At 39.0% G+C, this 26829-nt stretch overlaps 1 protein-coding gene across 2 annotated transcripts in view; it reads left to right on the forward strand.

The window, feature by feature from the left end:
• The first annotated feature begins 652 nt into the window (after positions 1-652).
• The window catches only part of ZZZ3 (zinc finger ZZ-type containing 3), a 67706-nt gene continuing 41529 nt past the window's right edge, over positions 653-26829 (forward strand). For both annotated transcript variants that reach the window (XM_073357288.1, XM_073357289.1), the window contains exon 1: positions 653-2160. In XM_073357288.1, the coding sequence (XP_073213389.1) occupies positions 653-2160 (1508 nt within the window). The remainder of the gene's footprint in view (positions 2161-26829) is intronic.

Consider the following 26829-nt stretch of genomic DNA (forward strand, 5'->3'; position numbering starts at 1 on the left):
GACAGTAGTAACATCTTTTGATCATCTGTCAAATAAGAAATGAAAATAATTTTACTTATCAGTTTGTTTTTGATTTATAAAGGCAACAGATTCAGTTAGCAAGATACTGTATTATTATGTTTTCTATTTCATCTTGCTGTGTGATTATAATTAATGTATAATGATGAATATGGAATTTTAAGGATGAGGTTTGATCTTTCTTGTGTGAGTGCAGACGTTTAATAATCATGCCTGTACAAAATGATTTTTTGTACAATATAGTAAAAAAATAGTGCATTTTAGTAATACTGAAGTGTTCCAGTTATATTTGATATTCAGACTTTAATGATACTCTGATGCCTGTTCTAAAGACAGAATAAATAGAAATAGTAAGTAAACTATTCTATTTCTTGGGGCCAAAATACATCTCTGTAAAAGTCCTTATTTGTTGAAACAGAGGGGAGAAATAACTATATGTTGCATAAACATATTTAATTTTCACAATTAGGTAACTTTGTCACAATGTAGAATATATCCTTCAGAAAATTAGCATATTTTTTATGAATGCAGATGTTTTTGAATGTTACTTTTTTCTCATTGTTTTGTTTACATTTTTTTGAAGGTTTCCCAATGAGTGGATCATGATGAACATACTTTAGGGACTTGCCATAGTATGGCTGCTTCTCGATCTACTCGTGTTACAAGATCAACAGTGGGGTTAAATGGTTTGGATGAAAACTTTTGTGGTCGAACCTTAAGAAACCGTAGTATTGCTCATCCAGAAGAATTATCTCCTCATTCTCAAGTACGATCAAGATCACCAAAGAAGAGACCAGAGTCTGTGCAAACTCAAAAGGGAAGTAATAGCGGAAGAACTACTGACTTGAAACAACAAAGTGCTCGGGAATCATGGGTGAGCCCTAGAAAGAGAGGACTGTCTACTTCTGAAAAAGATAATGTTGAGAAACAAATTGTGGAAAATTGTGAGAAAAGACCAGCAGAATCTGTATCACCAGTTTTAAAACGAATTAAACGTTGCCTGCGTTCAGAAGTAGCAAACAGTTCAGAAGAAGAGTTGCCTACTAAAGCAGAAAAGGAATCATTGGAGTGTAAGAGTTCCATATCGGACAATGATGCAGTCTCTGCAGGGACTAAACAAGCTTGTCGATGTCTTATACTGGATGATTGTGACAAAAGGGAAGTTAAAAAGGTGAATGTCTGTGCGGAAGGGTTTAATAATTCTGCAATAGTTGAAGAGCTCACGGGCTATCAGGCTGTCAATGGGGTTGATGAGAGAGAATCAGATGCCCTAAACTGTGATGACTGTCAGCCTGATGGGAACACTAAACAGAACAGTGCTGGTTCCTGTATGCCCAAGGAGAAAATAGTAGCAGAAAATGGGAATTCATTTGCCCATGCTTCATTGTTGCTTAATAGCAGCAAGGAGGACAGTGTTATAGACCATTATGTGCCTTGCACAAATTCATCTGAACAGGTAAAGTTAGAGGACCACAAAATAAGTGACTGCTTGCCTGCAGAACATGCTGATCAGGCAAATGAGCTAGCTACAGGGTCCTTTTCTGAAATCCAGTCATCTTTCTTAAGGGATTCTGAGGAGGAGGTAGATGTGGTGGGAGACAGCAGTGCCTCAAAGGAACAGTGTGCTGAAAACACCAACAGCAACCTGAACACCAGTCGTGATAATACATCAATCTCAGGTGAACCTGAACCACCATCTTCTGTGGTGGAATGTGTTTCAGCTCAAGTTACATCTATGTCAGAACTTCAAGAACACAGATATACATTGAGAACTTCACCACGAAGGGCCGCCCCTGCCAAAGGTAGCCCCACTAAAAATAACTCGCCTTGTAGAGAAAATGGGCAGGTTGAGGAAAATAATCTTAGTCTCACTGAAAAGAATATAGCTGCAAGTACTAATAATATCCGTGGATCTCCCATAAATGCTAAAGAAATTATGCAGAGTGAAAAAGTGAGAGGTTGTGACTCTGGAGATTATATGAGTGATGGACTAAGTAAGCCACCCTCTGAGGCTCGGCTCATTGCTGGATATATATCATCTGCCAAAGAGAGTGCCAACCTGCACACTGCAGAAGATGATGAGGAAGAGCCTGATGTGTATTACTTTGAATCAGATCATGTGGCATTGAAACACAACAAAGAGTATGTGTAACTATGGTAACCATGAATTCTGCTTTTGTTCCTTAGCCAAAAATCTCATTTTCAAAAATTATCCATATATCTTTAAGTAATTCCACAATAACTTAAGTATTTCAATTTCTTAATTGTTCAGCTATTATTAGTTTTCACAAATACTTTAACCTCAACCCTCATTTCCCATATCCTCTCAAAAAGTAACCTTTCATCTACGTAATATGCAGTGTGGTACAGCAATATGGTTTATACAGTTTTAATAATTTAAGTTTCTAGCAAGAAATTTTTTTTTTAACATACTTCTGTTGTTTTCCCCCCTAAGGAACTTACAGAAACCAAACCAAAATATTACAGCCTTTAATTTAACTAGAAACATTTTGATTATTTATCAACCTGTCTAACAGTTACAGTACATACAGGTTTATTAAATGGTGATACTACTATACATAGCAGAGTATATAAACAAGTTGCTATGGCATCCATTTTCCAAGCATTGTGAAGAGATTTATATTTATATAAATATTTAAATATATTTATATTTAGTTTTATATTTTTTTTCATGTCAGTTAACTTGTCATGTTGCTAAATTCCAGTTCAACAATTTGAAAATTTCACCAGTGTTGTCATTTGCATCATGTTTTCATCTATGGTGACGTTATTTTAGCACAGAAAGTATAGATTGATATTCTAATTTCCTTAGCAAGTATAAACGTCATTTGTTTATTATCTGAATAGCTATTAGTAAAACAAATATGTAATGTGATGAAAGTCCTTGTAAAGAAAAGGCACTGGTTTTTATATAAATATAGTTTATATGGAAAGAATTTGCCCTAGAATGACAGATCAGACCACAACTTTATACCACACGACAATTTCAAGACCTTTTTAAAATTTGTGTTTGTTTTTTGTTTTCTTGCTATTTAATATATTGTCTAGATTTTCTTCAGAGTATTGAAATACAAAAAATATTAAGTGCCGATGAGCTTTGGTTTGCTTCATATGAACAGACAAACAAAGTTATTGCTAGCTGTAAGACTTGACAGAAGCTGTGGTTTCCAGAGATAATGGCACCCCTTGGGCATTATAAGGCACAAGACACAGATGATTGTCTCTAATCCTGCAGAATTTTGACTGTGTTATTATGGCTTTTGGAGTTACATTGTTTTTATAATGAAATTTCTTCAATATTGGATGTAAGTAAATTGCTTTGATTAGAGAAAGCTGCCAATTAAAATATACAGTAGTTCAGCTGTGGGGTTTGCATAATGTACGTGCACTACAGCACTTTCTCAAGCCAAGGTATTTTTTGCTGCTTTCCCATTGACAGACGTTGCATCTTGTATAAAATTTAAATGTATGATGAAGGTCAGATGAAATGGGAACTTGATCACTTTCTCTCATTTAATTTTTGTTGTTTTTATTTTAAACAAAGTGATCTATTTTAATTTATGTCAGTGCGAAGACGTTTTTTCTCTCAGCTCCGTAATTGCGGATTATTAGGAATAGAATGTGACAGTGGGGCAAATTTTCAGATGCGGCCTTGGATTTTGCTCTTCCAAAATTAAGTATACACAAAACCCACATTATTGTAGACTAAATCCACATGAGGTTGTAAATATTAGATAATAGTGCATTTAATTTCCCTAGTAGTATGTGCAAATGGGTGTAAACATATATTCCTATACAGTTTAGAGGCTGGTTTGAGGCCACCTGAAAACCTGGACCAATATTTTAACATCTGTATGTGTACAATTGCTCTTTAAATTTAACTAATTATTGTTGAGCTTGGCAGGCTGCTTGTGACAGCTGCTTGGAATGGTTATATATTTATAGGCTGCTAGTCACTGGTGATTGTTAAGAGGTAATGATGTAGATGCAGAATTTTAATTAAATATTAGAGTTTCTGAAATGTGGGACATTCCATCAGTTACTATAGCAAGAAAGGGAGACTTTTGAAGTCCTTTATAAATAATGGTATAAATCAGGAAAGGACTGTGCCCACTTTCTAGGTGGAAAGCACAGTTCCACTGAAATACTGTTATTTAATCTGCGGTCTTTCTTCCTTAAAAAGAATGTGCAAGTCAACACTGACCCGCGGTTTGGACTAAGTGGCTGTGAATAGCAGTGTGCACCAAAGTGCTGTGCTATAACTCCACTGTGTGGAAGCCGTGCGCGTGAACTTAAAGGTCCCTAGTTCACTCTAATGTAGACCTGTTTAAAGAGTTTCCATTATAGCAGGCAAACGCTGTTAGTTCTGTGTCATTTTGGCTTTGCAGAGTGTGGTGGTCTTCTGTTTAGTAGCTCTGCAAAGAGCATAAGCTCTCTCTATCTTACAGCAATTCATGATTAACCGTGTCTTTTCTTTGTGGGCGAGTCTTGCTCTTCGTTCACCTTTTAATTCCTTCTTACAAATCAATCCAGGCAGCCACTCAAAAGATGACACTTAAATCACCCTGTAGATTATCAAAGAGAAATTAGTGTTTTTTGATACCCACCTGTACCCTAGGCCAGCTCCCACAGGGTGGGGAGGGAGCACCACCCGGCCCCGTTCCTCTCGCAGCTCTGCTCTGGCACCCCCCACATCAGGCATGGCCTGCCTCCCAGCCTTACCCCCAGCCTCTGCCCCCAACCAAGACCCCTGGCCGCAGCTCTGCACCCAGTTCTGGTCCCAGTCCCAGACCCGCCCCCTTCTCAGGCCCCAGCTTCAGCCCCCTTTTACCTGTCTGCATCCTCCCCCTCTTCCCCACCTCCCTGAGCCACAGACCCACTCCCCGCCCTGGTGGGGTGGGGTGGGGGAGAACAGAAGTAAGGTGGGGGGGTGACCCTGAAAAGTTTGGGAGCCACTGCCTTAAAACAATGTATCATCTGTAAAACTTGCCCAGTTTCTCTCCCTAGTGTTCTCATAGACCTTAACTGTACAGTTCATAAATCTAAGTTTCACCATGTTTGAGAATGGCTTTATTGTTTTATGCAATATTATCATGGATTGTCATTTACTGATGAACATTAAACTTGTATTGATTTCCTTGTTAATATAAGGCATTTCCTACAATTACACAACTCACAATAATTCCAATAACTTAATTTGTAAAATTCTAACAATTACAGTCCTAAATAGAAATATGAAACTGTTAGACTATGCTAAAAAGGCCAACCCAAAAAACCCAAAGACTCGTTTCCCAGAAAAACAAGGTAATAACATATGTATTGTAGCCTTTTAATGTGAAATTATGATGTTTTAATTTGGCAGTGTCCATAAAACATTTTTATGTGAACACTTCTAAGAAAATATGAAAATACTGTAGGAAAATAAATACCACAAAAATGGGAGGATAGTGGAATATTATTATTTAATATTTATATTGGGTATAACAGTCTCATCCAGGTCATGGTAAGTGCTTTACAATCCTATAGTAAATGACAGTCCTTCTCCAAAGAGTGATTCAGAAAACTATAAACAGTAGTTGTACAGCAGTACATATAAACAATAACAGGCTGATCTAGGAGTTTATATAATTGTAAAATGTTGGGTTTTTTCCTTTGTTTCATATATATATATATATATATATATAGTTAATTCAATCTTCGATTTTGTTTTTCTTTTGTACAATTTCTGCTCGTACAAGTGCTTCTCTGAAAAAATCCATTCTGTATGTAATTTAAAGTGTTTCCATATATTTTGCCAGTACAGAATTTTTACATTTTAACACAGTTTTCAAAAGTCTTTTTATTTAGTCGTCTTATGTCTTACTACTTGCTAATATATCGCCTTGCTGTCTCCTTGTTAACTTTCATCATTCCCGTTAACTTACTTGCCCTAAATTCTCTGTTCTCTCAATTCAGGCTTATTGTTTTCAGTATGTGTCTCCCTTTGTCCTGCTTTTCATTTTTCCTTAATTCTCAGCCTTTTTTTATTTTATTTTTTACCTACTTCTCTTCAATTACATTACTTTCCCTATGTTTATGTCTTTAAATGCTTTGCATTACAGGGACTATGGGGAGGGGAGCTGGAAGTGTCTGCTCAGAACTTTCTTTTGAGAGATTGGATAGTCCCTGGGCCAAATTTGAGTGAGTTCATAATATCTTTATGTATTGCTATACAGCTATGGCCTGAATCCTGAAATCTGAAATCAGTTTTTCATGGAGACACTTACACTTGCAAGGAATCCCATTGAAGTCAGTGGGGTTCTGCATGGGCACAAGGACCTGCATATGGCAACTAGATTACAGGATATGGGGATCTATATTTTTCCAACAGACAAGTTCTTCCTTATATCTTTCTGCATACATTTATTGTATTTCATAGTTTAAAAATGACATATTCATATATGAGTTTAAAACCAAAGACAAAGAGTGTAAAACATTTAATTACATTTACAAAATCCCTATTTGTTGTCTGTGATAGATTGCTTTGTCAATGTGGAGCCCTAATTGAAGCCAGTAGGCTTCACACAGATGCAAGAGTCCACCTGCGGACAAAGAATTGCAGGGTCAGACCTAGATATTTTAACTTCCAGCATGTTGTGAGCACACACGTATTTTGCCTTACCAATTATTTCAAGACCCTCTTACAGAGAACCCATTTGAATTATAAATCTATAATGATTTCATGACAAACTGTTTCAATTTTTGCATTTTAATATTTTTACTGGTTTTCATTAATCTATTCACAGATAAAAACCAGAGAATTCAGAGTTAAGGTTAAAGTTAAAATAAATCCAAACATGTTAAGATTTGGTAATGCACAGACAAGGCATCGAAATACCTTGAAGTGACACCATGCATTTATGAGTTGAGCCTAATAGTGTGTGTAGTTCCAGTTTAGATTATGCTGTTTTTTATAGACATGTTAATTTTTTTCATTATTCCTTTCTTCATGGGGCACACCATCTTTCCTGAGGGAAATTTAACATTACTTTTACTTGGAACAATGGGGGCCGGTGGTCATTTTGAAAGAGGCCATTTTTTTGCTAATAGCAGCCTTGTACCCTCACTGACATTGGAACAATAGGAGATGGCAAATACTTCGAAACAGAGCAATTCTTCCTGATATTCTCTGTAGAAGAATATTATTTGACAGTCGCCGCCGAAGAAGAAATTTTCACTTTTGAAGAATAATGGGAATAAATTACCATTAATCCTTAAAAAGAATCTCCAAGTGTAGTTTATGCATAGGTTGGAGTGAGTTTTAACTGTGAGAAGGGTCTGTGTTGTTCTCTTAATATCACTTGGGACAGAATGGTCTGACAAAGGGTGATACATTTCTTAAATTACCCATTTTTAGTTTATTTTAACTCATAAGACACTTAATAGGTTTACTTGTCAATTCAGAAAATTTATTCTGCGTTCAAGCATGTGCTGTAATTTTGGTGAGGTGTGGCTGTATTTTTCATACAGAACAAAGTAGCTTAATCACTGCTTTAAATGAAAATCTGACCTTGAACTGTGGAACCACTATTGGTGCTTCCATAAAGTGGAAGCATAAAGGAGATGTATAAGAAATCCTTTGTATGAGTTTGAGATGAACTACAATTTAGTAATACAAATAAATTTTTGTTACTAAACAACATTATACTAATAAAATGTGATTAAGTTAAGTGATGTTAGTGAAGTTCTGCTGTTTTTTATAACTGACCCCAAACTTACACAATTTCAAAATTTTAGTATAATTTCTCTGCAGCTTCCATTAGTGTCACATTTATAAGAGCTACAACCTTGAGAAAGCAATAGGTATCAGTAAATAGAATATTACATTAAATATTAAATTAACAAATAATAAACTAACCCTCCACATGACTTGAAAAATGGCTTCGATGAATAACACATAGCTAGTGAAAAGCTTCTCTGGATGAGTGCTGGCAACTTCTACAGAGTTGAAGCTTTCCTTTGTAAAGAATTTTTTTTTTTTTCAAAAATAATCTTCAAATGTGAGTGGAGCCTAAACCAATGCAGATGGACAACAGTTCCACTTCCTATCCAGCTATTCATAGCTTTGCCAAATTGCAGCAGATTAAAACTAACCAGTTTCATTGCTGTCCACAGGACTCTGACAGTAATAAGGTCAATTTCACTCTGCTGCTAGTTGGGAAACCTTTGAGTAGGAACAGGGTCAGAAACTGCAGTTACTTATTAGGGAAGAAGATTTAATAATTTGCATCTGAAGGGAGGGGGTACAGTAGTGGAAACATCTCCCTTTCCGTAGCCAGAATGCTGTGATAAAGGTGAACTAACAGAAACACACACACTAATCACAGCACCTATAAGACACTAATAGTAGAGAAGTGGAGACCGCCGATTATTTTGATAGGGCCCTGAAATGAAAGAGGAGCAATAGTGTGAAACAGAATGTGCATGCTCATTTTTCTTTCCAGCAGGCACAGTGGGTTTGTGGAGACGCGGAAGGGAACGCTTCAAATTTATTAGGCACTTAGTAGCCAGAGGCTGATTTTAAAGCTGAACCCACTAAGGATCTTGGGATGACATCCTGATATTACTCCCTGTACCCTTCTCTTTCCTTTGGCACCTGGACAGTGGGAGTGCCCTCATCATTTCTATTGGTCTTTGACTAATATTTTTCATTATGTGGCTCTAAGGCATCTGTTAAAATGTTAAAGCGCTTATGTGATGGGTTGGGTTTAGGGAATGTATGAAAAATGTTTGCTTGTGAGAGCATGGACATAGAAGAGAAGGAGGGATTGATACAAGGTAGGAAAGCTAAGTGTGATATTGAGGGAGAGAAAGAGAGAAGGAAATTTTGGTGGAAGAAAGAGAAAATAGCAATCACAAAGAGAGACCAAAGCGTGAAGGAAGCTATGCAGGTTTGTTAAAGGAGGGTGGGGGGGGGGAAAGAAAGGAAAAGTCTAGTGAAGCTAGGAATAAGGGCAAACTAAAGCAAGAGATGTTAGTAAGTTGCGTTTAAAAAAAATATTAAATAAAAAGTTGTCACATGGTGTAATGACATAAAGTACCCAATAAACCGTAAACAATGGATTTATTCCTTTAAAATTTCAGGAGTTATTGCCTTGGGGCATGGCTAATCTGCTTAGCCTTGGGACGAGTCTACACTACAAAATTAAGTTGACCTAAGTTACGTCAATGTACAGCCATCCCTGTAATTAAATTGCTTTTGCCTGTCCACACTACGTTCCTTGTGTCAGCAGTACATGTTCTCACTACTAGCACTTGCATCTGTGCAGAGAGCAGTGTTCCTTGGGTAGGTATCCCACTGTGTAACTCGCCACCATCTAGCGCAGTGTGTTTTGGGAAGGGTTTGGAATGCCTCAAGGGAACAAACGAGTCGCACAGGAGATACTGGGAAGATGGTTTCAGTGTCCCATGATGTATTTTTCTCCATCCCATAATATTTTGTGCCTCTTTTCAAAAGCCCTGTGAATCCACGTGTCTACCATCTATGTGAGAAGCATGGATCCTGCACATCTGTGGACTACTGTGATGAGTGTTGCGAGCACAGCACATGCTGTATTTGCAGAGCTGCCAGAGGAGCTGCGGGGAACATGAGGATTCCTTGGAGGCTAGCTTGCTGTGGGATATAGAAACAGTTCAAAGTTGTTGGCATTCACGGAGCAGCTGCAGATGGTGGAGTGCTGATTCTGGGCCCAAGAAACAAGCATTGACTCACGGGATCGAATCATTATGCAGGTATGGGATGATGAGCAGTGGCTGCAGAACTTTTGAATACGCAAAGCCAGATTCCTTGAAGTGTGTGCAGAGCTTGCCCAGCCCTCCGGCGGAGCGACATCAAAAGGAGAGCTGCACTGACAGTGGAGAAGCGATTGGCGATCACTGTGTGGAAGCTTGTCACGCCAGATTGCTACCAATCTGTCAGGAATGAATTTGGAGTTGGGAAATCCACCATGGGAGCTGCTGTGATGCAAGTGTGCAGGGCTGTTAATCACATCCTGCTGCAAAGGACTGTGTCTCTGGGCAATGTTCAGGACATAGTGGATCACGGGCCCTGACTTTCTAGAGTGTGGGGGGATGCTCGCCCGCTGGCTCTGCCCCAGGCCCTGCCCCCACTCCACCCCATCCCCCAAGGCCCCACCCTGTCACGCCTCTTCCCGCCCAGTTCCACCCCTCCCCCAAGCATGCTGTGTCCTCACTCCTCCCCGCTCCCTCCCAGCCTCCAGCTTGCGTGCCATGAAACAGCTGATTATGGCAGACGACAGGCATGGGGAGGGAGGGAGAGATGCTGATCTGCGGGGCTCACAGGTGGGAGTGGGGGGAGTTGATATGGTGGCTGCTCGTGGGTGCTCAGAACCCACCATTTTTTCCCCTGTGGGTGCTCCAGCCTCGGAGCACCCATAGAGTTACTACTTATGTAGTAGATGGTTTTGCAGCAGTGGAGTTCCTGAATTGTGGTGGACAATAGATGGCACGCATATCCCTATTTTGGCACAGGATTATCTTGCCATAGAGTGCAGCAACAGAAATGGCTACTCTTCTATGATATTGGAAGTGCTGGTGGATTACTGGGGACGTTTTACTGACATCAACATGGGAAGATCAGGGAAGGTGCATGACATATGCATGTTTCAGAACACTGGCCTATTCAGAAAGCTGCAAACAGGGACTTTCTTTCCAGACCAGATAATTACCATTGGGGATGTTGAAATGCCAGTTGTGATCCTGGGAGACCCAGCCTACCCCTTCTCCCATGGCTCATGAAGCCTTATACCGGCAGCCTCAGTAGTAGCAAGGAGCGCTTCAATTACAGGCTCAGCAGGTGCAGAATGACAGTTGAATGTGCCTTTGGTGGTTTGGAAGGCCGCCAGTGCTGTCTATTTACAAGATTAGACCTCAGTGGAAAAGAAAATCCCAATGATTATATCTGTGTGCTTCACAGTATCTGTGAAGCAAACGGGGAAAAGTTTCCACCAGGGTGGAGGGCAGAGGTGGAATGGCTGTCTGCTGATACTGAGTAGCCAGATACCAGGTCTTATAAGAAGAGCTCAACAGGGAGCTATATGGCTCAGGCACACATTGAAAGAAACTTTTTAATAGTGAGCCACAGTAATGTGTGTTGCTATAGTGTGCTCTGCCTGGTATTTTTTTTTGCACCCGGCTATGAACCTTGTAATGAATGCTGTGTGTGTAGTAATATAACATTGCAAGTGCACCTGTTGTTGTTATCCGTGAATGATGTCAGCCCCAACCAGTATATGTTATGAACTAATAAAGATGTATTAAGTTTCTATAGACTTTTATTCCAAACCCATGCAAACAGACATATTTGTAACTGAATGAAACTTTATAAATATAGGGGAAAGAACCTTTGAAGGGGAAAGAACAGTTATTTTCATTTCACGAACACATACGCCAACCGTGTCTTTCACAGATCAGCGTATGTGCAGCTCTGATTGCACTCTCCCTGTGGGTGGAGTGGTAAGGGTAGTGCTGTGGCTCCGAATGCCAGGTGTGTAGGGAGTTCCCAGAATGCAGTTCTGTCTGGGCTGTAGAGGGAGGCGAGCGCGGGTCTGTTGAGTCTGAAAGTCAACAAGAATCTCCAGTATGTCTGTTTGCTGCTTGAGAAATGCCAGCATCTCCTGTGGCATGTGTCTTTCCTTTTCTTGTGCTTTTGTTCTCTGTTCTGTCCCTGTCCATTCTGTCTGCAAGGGTGATCGTCCAAGCCCTGTGCTCAGTATCCAAAGCACTAGAGGCTTGCAGGGTCTCTTGGAACATATCATCCCGTGTCCTCTTCCTTCTCATCTGGCTAAGCTGCTGTGCTGGTGTGGATGGAGAGACCGTCAAGACCACATTTCCAGTTGCAAAAGATATGCACAGAAGTACTATTGTGAGTGTATTCCCAAGATAAATGAAAACTTGGTATACTGAACTTACTCCCTTTGACCCACGCAAGTTACAACACTGCATTCTCACTTCCCTTGAGATTCAAAGAACACGGCAGCAGTCCCAGCCATGGTGAATATGGCCCAGGGAGGGGGAAGAGGGCTAGTTGGATCAGTAAGGCAGGGGTTATTTCATGGGCATCATGAGTATATGCTGATAGAGCAATTGAATTGAATACTGGCACCATTTTCCACAGGTGGTGGTGATTTTAGCCAATATCTCACTCCTGAGGGAACAGAGGCTGAAAGGGGACAGCTCCTGCATGCATCTGGCTGCAGACAGGGTCCTTAAACTGCTGGCCTGTGTGCTGCATTGGTGCCAGCTAAAGTAATTGCTGAGTGGCATGGGAAAGTGTCTTACCACAGCAGAAGAAATAAGGCAGCCCTCCCCAGAAACCTTCAGCAGAAGATTGCAGACTACCTCCAGGAAAGTTTCCTCAAGATCGCTATGGAGGATTCACGGGACATCCCAATGCACATAAACTATTCTACCATGCCCCCTCTGCCTAAGTGTACATGGGAAATGAGACGCAGATAGCAACTCTACCTCTATTGGTTATTTCCTACCTCTTCTAGTTTGATTAAAAAAGAGTAAATGAACAGATGTATCCCTGAAATATCAAAGTAAACTGCATACTTACCAGAGGTTTCTTCCCCTGCATCAGACTGCTCGGGAATCAAAAACCGGTCCTGGCTCACTTTGCCACTGGATCCCTGGTTGACTATCCCTCCTCCTCCTCCTCCTTATCCAAGACTTCCTCCTCAATGTTCGTTCCAGGGACTTGTGACTCCAGCTCCCCTGAAGTATCCACGGGGCCTTTGGGTGGGGGTGGCTGAGGATGGCATGCAGCTCCTTGTAAAGTTGGCATGTCTGCGGCGCTGCCCTAGAGCAACTATTAGCTTCCCTTATCTTCTGCCACAGCTCCTCTGCTTTGCTTTCATGCAGTATTTTTGCAGGTCCCCCTGCTAGTCCTTCTCCCCCCATGCCCCGAGCGATCTGTTTGTAGATATCAACGTTTCTTCAGCTAGATTGGAGCTGTGCCTGCACAGCTTCTTCTCCCCACAGAGTCAGGAGATCCAACACTTCCTGTGTACCCCAGGCAGCATGGAGCCAGCATGGTCATCTGGTAGTTGTTAGGTGAGCTCTCCACACTGAGCAAACAGGAAACGGAATTTCAAAAATTCATGGAGCTTTAAAAGGGGAGAGGCATGTACATGGTATTGTACAGGCAGCAGAGTTCGAAACAGTGACCAGAGCAGACACGGTGGGGCATTGTGGGACACCTCCTGGAGGCCACTAGAGTCAACGTAAATAACATAGTTGTCTACACTGACACTGTGTTGCCCTAACTATGTCAGCCTAATTGCTACACCTCTCACGGAGGTGGAGTTAAGTCAGCACAGCGGGCGAGTTACATCAGTAGGAGTGACACTTTAGTGTAGATGCTTACAGAGTTAGGTCAATGTAAGCTGCCTTGTATCAACCTAACTGTAGTGTATACTAGGCCTCAGAGTTTTTTTCAAGTAATTTTTTTCAAGTCCTTAGTTTCATCACCTTCCTAAAAAATATAAATGCATACATATTTACTACAGTGCAGCCTAATTAATAGTCTATAACAAATTTAAGTAATTTTTTAAAAAGAAAGAAAGCAAAGATAACATTCGGCACCTACTGATTTGTACATGCTTAACCAGTTTTAAAGTACATTAATTATTGTAGAATATCTAAATTGGAAAGTGACAAAAGATTAGATCAACAGTCTCTCTTTGGAGGTGTCAGAAATATCAGATTAAAAGAAAAGCAACTGCTACAGAACTTCAGTGTTCTTGTAAAGTTATAATTAAAGTAGAACAGGGCTGTCTAGTTCAGAAGAAAAATGAACAGAATATTCTGATACTCTACTAAACAAACATGAGACTTTTCTATGAAATATTATTTGGTTTTTGAAATGGCTTACTTAATTTGGAATGTTGTCTCTGACGGTGGTACCTGTTAAATGCTTCAGAGAAGGTGCATGAGAAAACACAATGTACAATTTTGCAATAATGTGTCTGGAGAGTTTCTTCTTTACCCCAAGTATTTAGGATTTGTTTACACACAAAAGTTGTGCCGTATTTACTATACTGGAATAGTTAAAGTGATATAAACTCCATAGTTATGTCAGTATAAAGGTACCTTATGACAGTATAGCTGTTCCTATATGGGAGGGGAATCAGCTGTGCCAGTGAAAGGCACCTATGCTGATAAAAAAGTGTCCATACTAGGTGTTGTATCAGTATAACTATTTTGATTATTTTTTAAATCATACCCCTAATGACAATAATGATACTGGTACAAAATCTGGGTGTAGTTATTGGTTTATGCCCTGAAACAAGAGGGTTGGTACTTCATACATTTTAATCCCAGGCAATGTAAATATAAATTTCTAATCTGATTTTGAATTCTGTTCACTTATACCCATCAAGAGCCACTAAGCTTTTTGCTCCATTAATCCCTCTTGGAAATGATTTCCATAGGTGATGGTTGATGGTGGTGTTTGTTTGTATTACAGTAGTGCCACTAGGCCCCAATCCTGATTGGAGCCCATATTTGCTAGATGTTAATCATGTGGTGTTTAGAAGTGATTAAAGGAAATAAATACCTTTATTAGTTTGTTTCCTTTAAATTTGTTCTTGTTCTTACTAGGAATAGGATATAGACATAAAATAATGAATGAAATTTTAAAGTTCAGTTGACTGTTATGTCTTCTCCCAGGCCGTGTCTCCATTACCACTTATGTTGGCAAAATTTATGTCACTCAGAGATGTGAAAAAACTACCCCCCAAGCGACAAGTTTCGCTGGCATAAGTGCTTGTGCGCACGGTGCTATGTCGGCAGAAGTTCTTCTGTCGGCATTGAGCTGCTACACGAACAATCATACAGCAAGCACAGTTGCAAGTGCGCTAATGTGGACATGGCCTCACTCTTTTTTCTGCAGACAGTGTTCAAGGTGAGGACATAATACTGATTTATATAACGATTCAACTGTGCAATTTTCCCAGCCTAAAGACAAAATCTGCTTACCTGCCTTTTACCAGTATGATTGATGGTAATAAAAAGACATGTCAAAGCACAGCAAAACAGAAAAAACAACAAAAGCAAAACAACAACTTGAGTGAATATGTGGAATTTTTCAAGGCCGACTAATGGTGGTGGTATATTTTCAGTATTATTTTCCATTAGTTTCTTAATACCATGTAACATATTTTGCTTTTTTTGAAATTATTGGTATATATTTTGGCATCTTTTTATTGAAGGTATCAACTGGATCCTATGATATTTATTATATAAATAGTTTTGAAAAATGCCAACACATTTTTCAGTCTTTTATTCATAGATTTTAGAGCCAGAAAAGGACCATTATGATTATCTAGTCTGAGCAACATAACACAGGCCATGGAATTTCACCCAGAGATTCCACCATCAAATTCAATAGCCGTGTTTTTTAATACAGCATATCTTATTAGAAAGACATCCTGTCTTGATTTAAAGACTTTGTGATGAAAAATCTGCCACGTGCCTTGGTAGGCTGTACCAATGGTTATTTATCCTCGTTTAAAATGTTTACATTATTTCTGGTTTGAATTTGTTTAGCTTCATCTTTCTGCCATAGCATCTTACTATGCCTTCTGATTATTGAAGATTTAGTCTAAAGGTTACCCTTTATAGATGATTCCTTGCATCAGGACTCATTAAACTGTTCATAACTGCAAGTCATGTTCTGTATAAATAGATTGTAGTTCTGTAATAGTAGTATAATGCAATATCTAATGGATTAAGCTGTTAATATACTCTTAGAACAAGAGTATGTGCTTAAGCACTTTATTCTGGCCCCCTTGCTTTTTTGCTTAGTGAAAATCTACTTAAATGATCTAGGAGAAACCCCTAATTAAACAACAGCATTGTGGGATTTCAGCTGGATCTGGTGAATTTGAGCCTTGTTTATGGAGAACCCCCTCTGACTGACTGCCTTTCCATCCCTCCCACATCCTGGGGAACAGCACCCAGTCAGGGTTGCTGCAGAAATCAGTCAGAGATCTCTCCCTCCCATCAGAAACCAACACCATTCTCACAGGAGGGGAGGGAACAGACAGACCCCAGCAGCTCAGAGTGGCCTCCTCCGCCCTCCCCTCCTTTGAGCTCAAGGTGGCCTTCTTTTCCCTTCCCTGCCTCCTTCTCTGCAACAACAGCGCTGGGAAGAGGGAGAGGGGAACCACTGTAGCTGGTCACCCCGGCCTGGGAAAGGGTGTGTGTATGGGTGTGTGTGAAGATCGCTTAGAGCTGCAGGAAGAACAGAAGTTAAGTGGGGTGGGGGCCGAGGATAGTGCAGACTTAGGCTAAGAATTGATGAGGATGGAGGGCAGAACTAATCTGCAGTAGAATTGCTGAAGGGCTGTGAGACAAGGTTGATTTGAGAGACAGGAGGGCAGTATTAATTGCTGAGCAGGGAGATGAGCAGATGTAGAGGTGAGATCTCCACTGGGGACCAAAATTACTTTTCCCAATAAATTTGGGAGAGTTGGCAACACTAATTGACTCACACCGTGGGGATGGAGCAGAGAGAGTTCAAAAATCAAAAGACAGACTGAAATACACACTATAATTAAAAAAAAAATCATCATTTTTGGGCAGCTCTTGTGATATTTTTGAAGGGATCTGACTCAGGATTTTTGAACTTTGGGGGTTGGCAGGACTGAAACAAGTTATACTATATGTCATTATTGATGCGTATGAAAAACTGGAAAAATAATTGGACACTAAATGCTGTGCAAAAAAAGTTAATGAAATTCTCAACTTGTTTTGGCAGCTTTAAAATATTAAAAATGGTGAGAAATGTGGAACATGTCCCCCCACCCTAGAATTAAGCATGAAGAAATGTGCCTGAATAACCTTCCTATTTCAGAGACTAACCAATTTATTTGAGCATAAGCTTTCGTGAGCTACAGCTCACTTCATCGGACGCAGTGATGCATCCAATGAAGTGAGCTGTAGCTCACGAAAGCTTATGCTCAAATAAATTGGTTAGTCTCTAAGGTGCCACAAGTCCTCCTTTTCTTTTTGCAAATACAGACTAACACGGCTGTTACTCTGAAACCCTCCTATTTCAGTGCACCAGGTCTCCCTCTTTCTTACTTTAAATCCCTCCCAACAACCCACTACTTTTGTGAGGAGTATAGATCCTAACTCATGTCATTATGCACGTCACTATTCCCATATTTTTTTCTTTTAAAAAAAAGAGTAAGTTATCCTCTAGGTTTCTCAGAGTGTCTGTCCTTACAGGGTGCCTCTACACTGTTGGGAAGAAAAAAAAATCTGTAGCAGTGAGACTCAGAGCCCAGGACAACTAACTCAGGCTCACGCTGCAACACTAAAAATAGCAGTGTAGATATTTGGGCGGGAGCCCAGGCTCTGAAACCCAGCCAGGGGGTCTCAGAGCCCAAACTTCTACACTGCTATTTTTAGCTCTGCAGCGTGAGCCTTGCAAGCTCAAGTCAGTTGAATATTGCTTCCATGTTTTTTGTTTGTTTGCTGTGTAGATGTACACTTAGACCGTACATTCCTTGAGGAACAGACCATGCCTTTAGCTTACACACAAATTGGTTACATACTCTGGCTTCAGGGCTCACTTTTAGATGTTTGTAATTTTAGGAATATTATTTATTTAACATTTTATATTTCAGTACTATGTTCAGAGGATTAATCAGGCAGAATAGAAGGCTGACATAAAGCGCCCACAATCACCACAGATATATAATAGATAATAGTTGTATTGCTTAGCAGTGAAAATAACATTTCAATAATGTTGCTTCCCTACTTTTGAAGGTCAGATACATTTTTAGCATTTTGGGCATATTTTAAAAAGTAAATTTAGGGTAGGTTAGTATCTCTACATTGTGCAACCTCAGTCCAAACAGTTGGGTATCTCTCTTACCTTAGGATAATTAATTTTTGAGCCACTGTCAATTTTGATATTGTCCTTATGAAGAAAATAATGAATCATTAATTTACTGAAGATTTATGTGTCATTATTTATGTGTGTGTTTCATCTTTTTTCCTCACCCCTAAACTCTGTTGTGTTAATTACATACAACATAACTGACATTTAATTTAAAATATAGTGATACTTCCATGATGGCTGAGCTAGGGATTGAACTGGGGACCTCCAGAGCTTAAAAGCATGATTCTCTATGGAGTGACCTAGAAAAACTAGGCTCTGTAGCTGGGGATTGTAACAAACACTGGCCATTGGGATACATGTACTCTTTGAAAAGTACAGTAGTAACAAAATTGCTATAACCTTTACTAGGGAAGGGCTTGATTGGGCTATCATGTACATCAAATTAAATAAAAAATAACTCAGTTGAAGGCAGTGAATTACACCAGTATAAAATTAGTATGTCCGAACCAGCAGAGTTGGGTCCCATGAAAACAGGTGTTGTAAAAACAATTTAAGTAGCAGATGTATTTTTGATGACCATCTAAATTAGAGTATCATATGATCAGGCCCAGTCTACACTACATGGTTAGGTTGACATTTACTTAAATTTGTCTCCCACCAATGTAAGTGCCTCTCTCACCAATTTAGTAACTCCATCTCCCTGAGCGGAATAGTCATTGTCGATGGAATTAGGTCGATGCAGTGTCAGTGTAAACACTGCATTGCTTACGTTGACTGTTTCTGGACTTCAGGAGCTGTTCCATAATGTCCCACGCTGACAGTACAATGGATACAAATGCTCCTGGTGAGGATGCACACCATCAACATAAGGCGCCGAGTGTGTGCACACAAGCGATTTAATAACTTCAGTGGTTGTATGCTGAAGTAAATTAGGTTGACATAATATTGTAGTGTAGACATGGCCTAAGGTTAGAAGGATTAGATTTTTATTGGTCAACGTCAGTAAACTTTGATTATACTTTTTGAATCTCAATTTTGTCATTAAATAATTATTGTCCCCATAATTTTCCACAACTGTGAAAATGTAAATTGATAAAAATTGAAAAAAATGCTTAAAAACAAACAATATTTTCTGTCAAAATGATATATAAAATAATATTCTACTAAGCCTAAATATGGTACAGGACTTATTTTATATGGGAATCATTAACTTTTTATTAAAATTTTAAAATATACAGAAAAACCAAACATAAGCTATCCATAAACTTCTCATAGTATATAAATGTCTCATAATATAATAACCATTTGCTACTTAACCTTACTGATACTTGGAACATTTAATTATATAATAGGAATGGTTAAAATATAAATCAAATATTTGTATTACACAAATTACAATTTGTTTATAAATATCAAACGAAGTAAAATAAAAGTATTAAAATAAGATGAAGAATACAAGCAAAATTCAGAGGAAGGGGATAGAGATGGGGAGGGAAGGAAGTGGATAGAGAGGAAAGGGAGAAGAGGAGGAGAGGTTCATGCATTTAATAGGACCATGCAGATAATTCCAGGAAAGCGTCCTATATCTGAGAATTTTTCTTAAGTATTTCTGTTACAGTATACAATTCTGTCCAGTGTGGCCAAACTTATGATGTCTATGCTTAAGTCCTCAGTTGTTGGTCATTTTTTGGAATTCCATTTTTGTAGCACTAGTTTTTTAGCAAACTTTGGCTCAGCTGAACACTAATAATTATTACATTTATTCAGCTTCCAGTTAACATCCATTAGGTTTAAGATTATGTATGTAGCTTGTAACACAGTTTTTATTTGATAGGAAAAAAATTAACTCTGCCCAAAACGTACGAGTATAAAAGCATTCCGAGAGCATATGGAATAAGTTAACACCTGCTGAATCACAGCACCAACATTTGTCTGACTTAGAGGCACCTGTTTTGAAGAATCAGAGAGGAGACCAGTGCATCCTCCATATGATTTTCTGCTGGATTAATCTTAAATAGAGGAACAGTTCAGAGGATTGGCTAAAATTTGTTTCCATTGGTTAGCAGACTATAATTAAGTTAGTTGCTATTCCCATTTCTTTTTTAGGGAATCCGTGTTTAATTCAGATTTACTGGCCAAGTCTTCATATAGTATTGCCATAGGTCTTGGCAATCTGGGTAATATTTGGAAAAATAAAAGCAGTTCCAGTGGGTTGGGGTAGCACAGGCATTGTGGCAAAACAGAATGGAGGTGGAATGTTTAAGTTGGATATATTGCAACTCCTTAATCTCTAGATTGAACCTTTCTTTTAATATTTTAAGAGGGAGGAAGGTATCATTTTCAACAAATTGACTGATGGTCAAATCCATTTCCTAATCCAATCTCGACAAATGATGGGGTGCTCTGGCTATACAGTTTCAAGCTATCCCAGGTAGATGTCTTGCTATGTAGAAGGGAGTGATTTTTAAATTTAGTAGGTTTCAGAGGAACAGCCGTGTTAGTCTGTATTTGCAAAAAGAAAAGGAGTACTTGTGGCACCTTAGAGACTAACCAATTTATTTGAGCATAAGCTTTCGTGAGCTACAGATCAGTTCATCGGATGCATACTGTGGAAAATACATAAGATGTTTTTATACACACAAACCATGAAAAAATGGGTGTTTATCACTACAAAAGGTTTTCTCTCCCCCCACCCCACTCTCCTGCTGGTAATAGCTTATATAAAGTGATCACTCTCCTTACAATGTGTATGATAATCAAGGTGGACCATTTCCAGCACAAATCCAGGTTTTCTCCCCCCCCCCGAATCATAGCACCAACATTTGTCTGACTTAGAGGCACCTGTTTTGAAGGAGGTGGGGAGAAAACTTTGTAGTGATAAACACCCATTTTTTCATGGCTTGTGTGTATAAAAACATCTTCTGTATTTTCCACAGTATGCATCTGATGAAGTGAGCTGTAGTTCACGAAAGCTTATGCTCAAATAAATTGGTTAGTCTCTAAGGTGCCACAAGTCCTCCTTTTCTTTTTAAATTTAGTAGACATGCCAAGTATTTATGGCTTCCATAATACTGTAGTTGGTAATTATTCTTTAGGGAATCAATAGTAATCCAAGTGCAGCACACTGGAAAGGGGGAAAGGAGCAACTAATTCTACTTTCAGCTGGAGACAATATGGGGCTCTGCAGCACCAGGGAATTAGCCACTGTGCTGCTTATCTGTGCCTGATCGTAAAGTTCAAAGTCAGGAAATCTAAAACCACCTGTTTTGAGAGGGAGCTATAATCTTTTAAAGGAGATTCTGGGTTTGTTACTAGTAACCCACGAGAAGGACCTGACCGTATTGATGATTTTGGTAAAATAAAAGGGAGGAATATAGATAGGGAGGGAATTCAGAATAAAAAGGATCCTGGGAAGGGTACTCATTTTGATTGTTTATTTTTCCCTAAAGGGAGAGAGGTAGTGCCTGCCATCTATTTAAATTGTTTGCTAACTGCATGATTAATGGGACTAGGTTAACTTTGACTGTTTTTAATTTCCTTTTGGAACAGAATGCCAAGATATCTGAGGTTTGTTTGTTACATGTCCCTATAGGAGAGCAACTTCTAGCTAGATCCAATAGGATCCTCCTTGCTTGTGATTTACCCAGTTTATCTTGTAACCAGAGAATTTACCAAAGTTTTCTATTGTTTGTGGATATTTGGAGTAAACTGGTCCAGATTTTTGATAAATAGGAGGATGGCCTCTACATACAGAAGGATTTTTGTGTTCTGAGTCCCTGGTTTGATTCCTTGAATACCTTTGTGTTCCCTATTTAGTATTGCAAGTGGTCATAATGCCAGATTGAACAGGACGGGGGCATCTTTGTCTAGTCCGTGAAACAGATCAAACTGGGGGATATAGTGCAATTTGATAGGATACAAGAGTTGGGATTTTAATGTAACAGATTGATCCATGAAATAAAGATTTCCCCAACCCAAATTTAGCTAGGGTAGGAAACAAATACTACCAGTTCAGTCTGTCAAAGGCTCTCTCTTTATTGAGTGAAATGATTGCATGGGAATTTTTACTGTTCATGGAATGCCATAACATTAATCAACTGACATGTTTTAGCTGAACCATGCCTTTTTTAATCAACCCTACCTGACTGGAGTGAACCATGTCACTCATTATTTTTTCAAGCCTCTTAGCCAATACTTTTGAAAGTATTTTTATATCAATATTGATTAAAGAGATAGGTGTATACATACGTATTACACTTTTTTGTACCCTTGCTTGGTTTAAGTAGTACAGTAATTAGGGCTTCCCTCATAGTCGGAGGTAACATACCTTTCTTTAAGGCATTTTCATAAATGTATAACAGCTTAGAGGCCAGAATTTCTTCGAAACTTCGATAGCCATCAGGGTTGGGGTGTCTTGCCTGGATTCACTTCCTCCCTGGCTTTATTTCCCCTGATCGCCAGGGACAAGCATCCTGGCTTGTTGCTCCTCTTATATTTTTGGGAGGCTAAAAGTTTTATCAAAATTATTCAGTTTTATGGGAACTTTAAACAACCAGTTAGATTATCAGGATTTAGTCCTATTCCTTGTTGCACACAGAAGCAGGAAGAAAAATGTTGGAGAAACAATACTTCTCGGTGTGAGAGACTTTAGCCACAGATGAGCGAACATTTAGTCATGGGAATTATATAGGAACTTGATTGCCTTGAGTGGAAGTTTTGGTGTTGAGGAACAGAAGATGATGCAGATGCCATGTTATGTGAAGAACAGTAGACTGAGGCATTTAGGAGGAGTAAAGCCTGTTCGGGAGTTAGACCAGATGCTGTTTGTAAACAGGAGAGACTAGAGAATAGTTGGAACATTCAGAAGAGCTGTAAGAAGGCCGAAGAGGAATTGTAAGTAGTCAGCAAACAGGCAGAGGCCATGTCTACCTCTGGTAACATGGAGTGGAGGCAGTATGTGACGCTTGAGGGACATTAGGCCAGCAGCAGAGGAGCAGGAGGTAAGAAGTGAGCAATCTACAAAGGAAGCAAAGCAAAGACTGCTGTGAGCTTTGTGGTGAACAGGCAGCCTATAGGTGTTTGTAAAAGGGGAGATGTGTAGATATGGAAGATTACATAGTTTTAAATGGGAAGTGTGACGTTGCACTCTATATGATTTTATAAAAATATGCTGATGAGTGTGAATATAATATAACTGGAATATGCTCCATGCAAAAGGTCTCTTGTAAGGTATCATTACAAAGCTTATAAAGTGTGGTCATCCTATTTGTATAAATGTATGACTCTTGTATCTGAAACTAGAAATATGAACTATAACTCTGAGATCCTATTGTAGTTATGCAAAGTGTGGGCCACTAATGGTGGTCTGGAATCTTGATGGCTCCCATTAACCAGGACTGTAGATGGCTCTGTTTTACTTGTAAGTCTTCCTGTATATGTGTGTGCTGGCAAGTGGGTAATGAAGTCTTACACTGACATGTGATCATGTCACCTGAACTGGAATTCATCTTTAACCTGGTGCTTTTGCATTGAGAAGAGGGGAGGGAACCCAGAGGGACAAAGGATTCCTGCCTTATGCAAAAGATATATATATAAGTGGGTGGAACAGAACAAATGGGGAGCCATCATGAGAAATCTCCCTATCTACCACCTGAGCTGGAACAAGAGCTGTACCAGGGGAAAGGATTGTGCCCAGACTAAGAAGGCATCCAGTCTGTGAAAGAAACTTATTGAAATATCTCTGAGGGTGAGATTTTTATCTGTATTCAGTTTTATTACTGTACTAGGCTCAGACTTGCATGTTTTATTTTATTTTGCTTGGTAATTCACTTTGTTCTGTCTGTTACTACTTGGAACCACTTAAATCCTACTTTCTGTATTTAATAAAATCATTTTTTACTTATTAATTAACCCAGAGTATGTATTAATACCGGGAGGTGGGGGGAGGGAACAGCTGTGCATATCTCTCTATCAGTGTTCTAGAGGGCGAACAATTTGAGTTTTCCCTGTATAAGCTTTATATAGGGTAAAACGGATTTATTTGAGGTTTGGACCCCATTGGGAGTTGGGCATCTGAGTGTTAAAGACAGGAACATTCCTTAAGCTGCTTTCAGTTAAGTCTGCAGCTTTGGGGCATGTGGTTCAGACCCTGGGTCTGTGTGGAGCAGACTGGCGTGTCTGGCTCCACAAGACAGGGTGCTGGAGTCCCAAACTGGCAGGGAAAGCAGGGGCAGAAGTAGTCTTAGCACATCAGGAGGCAGCCCCAAGGGTGTTTCTGTGATCCAACCCATCACAGGAAGTACTTGTGGAGAGGGATTTATTATGCTTTATATTGTTACATTTCCTATTACTGAATATGGTGAACAGCTCTCTTTTAAGAGGGAGGCATCAAGAAAATAAACCATTAAAGCTAGTAAACTAGTAAATATTATGGTTCTGGGTCAAGGTAGGAACTTAAGAACATTTTTGGAGACAATCGGCAAGCTGACAAATGAAAAAAAAATAACTCTGACATTATTTACAAAGCAGGATTTACCTACCTTATAGGTTTTGGGGAAGATTAACATATGAGCAGCACCTTGAAGATGGAAAGCACTCCATAAGCGTTAAGTGTTTCTTTTTTCATTGTTGTATTCAATGTAGTTGTAGCCGTGTCAGTCCCAGGATATTAGAGAGACAAGGTGGATGAGGTAATATCTTTTATTAGACCAACTTCTGTTGGTGAGAGAGACAAGCTGTCGAGACACACGGTCTCTCTCTCTCTCTCTCTCTCTCTCTCTCTCCAACATAAGATGTCCCAGTGAAAGATATTACCTCATCCACCTGGTCTCTTTTTTCATTATATATTGGAAATTAGCAGCAACAGGGAATTATAAGGACTTTCAGAGGACAATAGAACACATTCTGTATCGAATGAAGTGAATAGTTATAAAACTACTGCACAATGAGTTTCAAAAACAACCCAACAGTAGATTTTTCATGTCCCTGGTTGTGGGATTCAAGCATTCTTACCCACCAGATGTCACTTTTTTCAATCCCAGATGTAGGCTTGGCAAGCCAGTCAGTTGACCACCTATTATTTGATCATGGTCACATGTTGTCAGATATTTGAGCCTGAATGCCCTGATGCAGGCAGCAGCCTACGTAGTTCCTTTAGTCTTTCAGGATTTTATTTAATTGTTTCACATTTTTCTGAGTTAAAATAACTCATCTAAGTAACTTGGTTTTTGTAATTAGGCATAAGTATCTGTCCAAGTCTAAGCCTATTAGAGATAATAAAGCCTTACTCTCTTTTGTTACTGTTGTTACTGTTCAAATAAATTGGTACTTTCAGGTATTTAACCATTTTTTATATTATTTGACAATATTTGATGAGTCAATTGACCAATTAGTTTTGGACAGGTCAAGTGCCCAGTGCTAGGTGCAATAATTTTTAAATCTAAAGGCTTGTTACATAGGGAAATTCAGGAAAGTTAATTCAAATTAACTAAAAGTGTGAATTTAAAGCAGATTAGTTAAACCACATTAAATCCCTATGTGAATGCACTTTTGCAGAATTAAAGTGTCCTTAACTTGGTTTAGTTTAAATCACGTGGGTTATGTCGTCAGTGCAGTGCCATGTAGACTAAGGGGGTGTGAATTGCAGTGTACCAAAGTGTTGACCTCTAACTGCCCCCTAAGGACACTGCTGACGCAAACTAAAAGGTACCCAGTGTGTGTTAACAATAGTCCTCTTTGGTACGATCTGCAGTTTGCACTCCTATAGTCCACACTGCGGCACAGTGTAAACGTAGCCTTGCGAAGTGAATGAAGCTAAACTGAGTTAAGGACACTTTAATTATGAATGAAAAGCATTCACACAGGGATTTAATGCTGTTTAACTAATCCACTCTAAATTCACATTTTTAGTTAATTCAGATTAAGTTTTCTGAGTGTCCCTGTGTAGACTAGCCCTAACTCTAGTTGATGTAAAATTAATAAGCTTTTTTGTTTGTTTGTTTGTTTGTTTGTTTGTTTGTTTTAAATGGAGACCAAGAAGAAGACACCCTTTTCTTCTCCTTCCCTATTTATATTATCCATCAGTCCCTGACTTGGATCTACATCTGTCTCTGACTCCCAGTTTTCTTACCCCAATATATTCCTTGTTTTTTAGTCTCAGATGTGCCTCAGAATACTTTGTGCTCACTGCCATGGTGTCACATTTGCTGTATCATGACAGTCAGTGAAAAAAGATTTCAAGCCTGAAATCTAGCAGTGCCAACTGAATGAATCTGAGCTGAAAAAAATACAGCTTGCTCAGGAGAGAAAATATTTGATCTGATTAATCGATTTCTGCGGAAAGCCAATATCATATTATTTGCTGTTGGTTAAATTTTAAATTCTAAATGCATTTAATTTTTTAATTTTTTTCTGCAGTAATTTACAATCTAGTAATATAAAGTAAGTAATATACTAATCTTTACTTAGCCCAGGATCTAATGAGATTTCTTCTGAATCACTGTTCTAGCAGGTGGGGAAAAACCACTCCTCTCCGCCCCCCTGCCCCAATCTGTGGTGATGACTAAATATAAGACTTTTCTTGAGTTGTTTGAATGCCAGTAGATGGCAGTAAAACAATGGTTTAGTCTAATGCTTGACAAACTGATATTGCTCTTTCGCTTAAAATAATTTATCTAAGCGCACAATAGCAAGAAATGGCAGAATTGGTATTTCAAGTCTTGTAAAACTGAAAACTATGTTTGTTTAGCACCAGAGATCTCCAAAATTGATCTATGACCATAATTGCTCTTTTTTATATATATATGTGTGTGTGTATGTGTGTGTGTATATGTATATATATATATATATATATATATATATATGCAAACTACCAC

This window comes from Lepidochelys kempii, chromosome 8 (genome assembly GCF_965140265.1).
Source record: "Lepidochelys kempii isolate rLepKem1 chromosome 8, rLepKem1.hap2, whole genome shotgun sequence".
In the NCBI taxonomy this organism is placed as follows: domain Eukaryota; kingdom Metazoa; phylum Chordata; order Testudines; family Cheloniidae; genus Lepidochelys; species Lepidochelys kempii.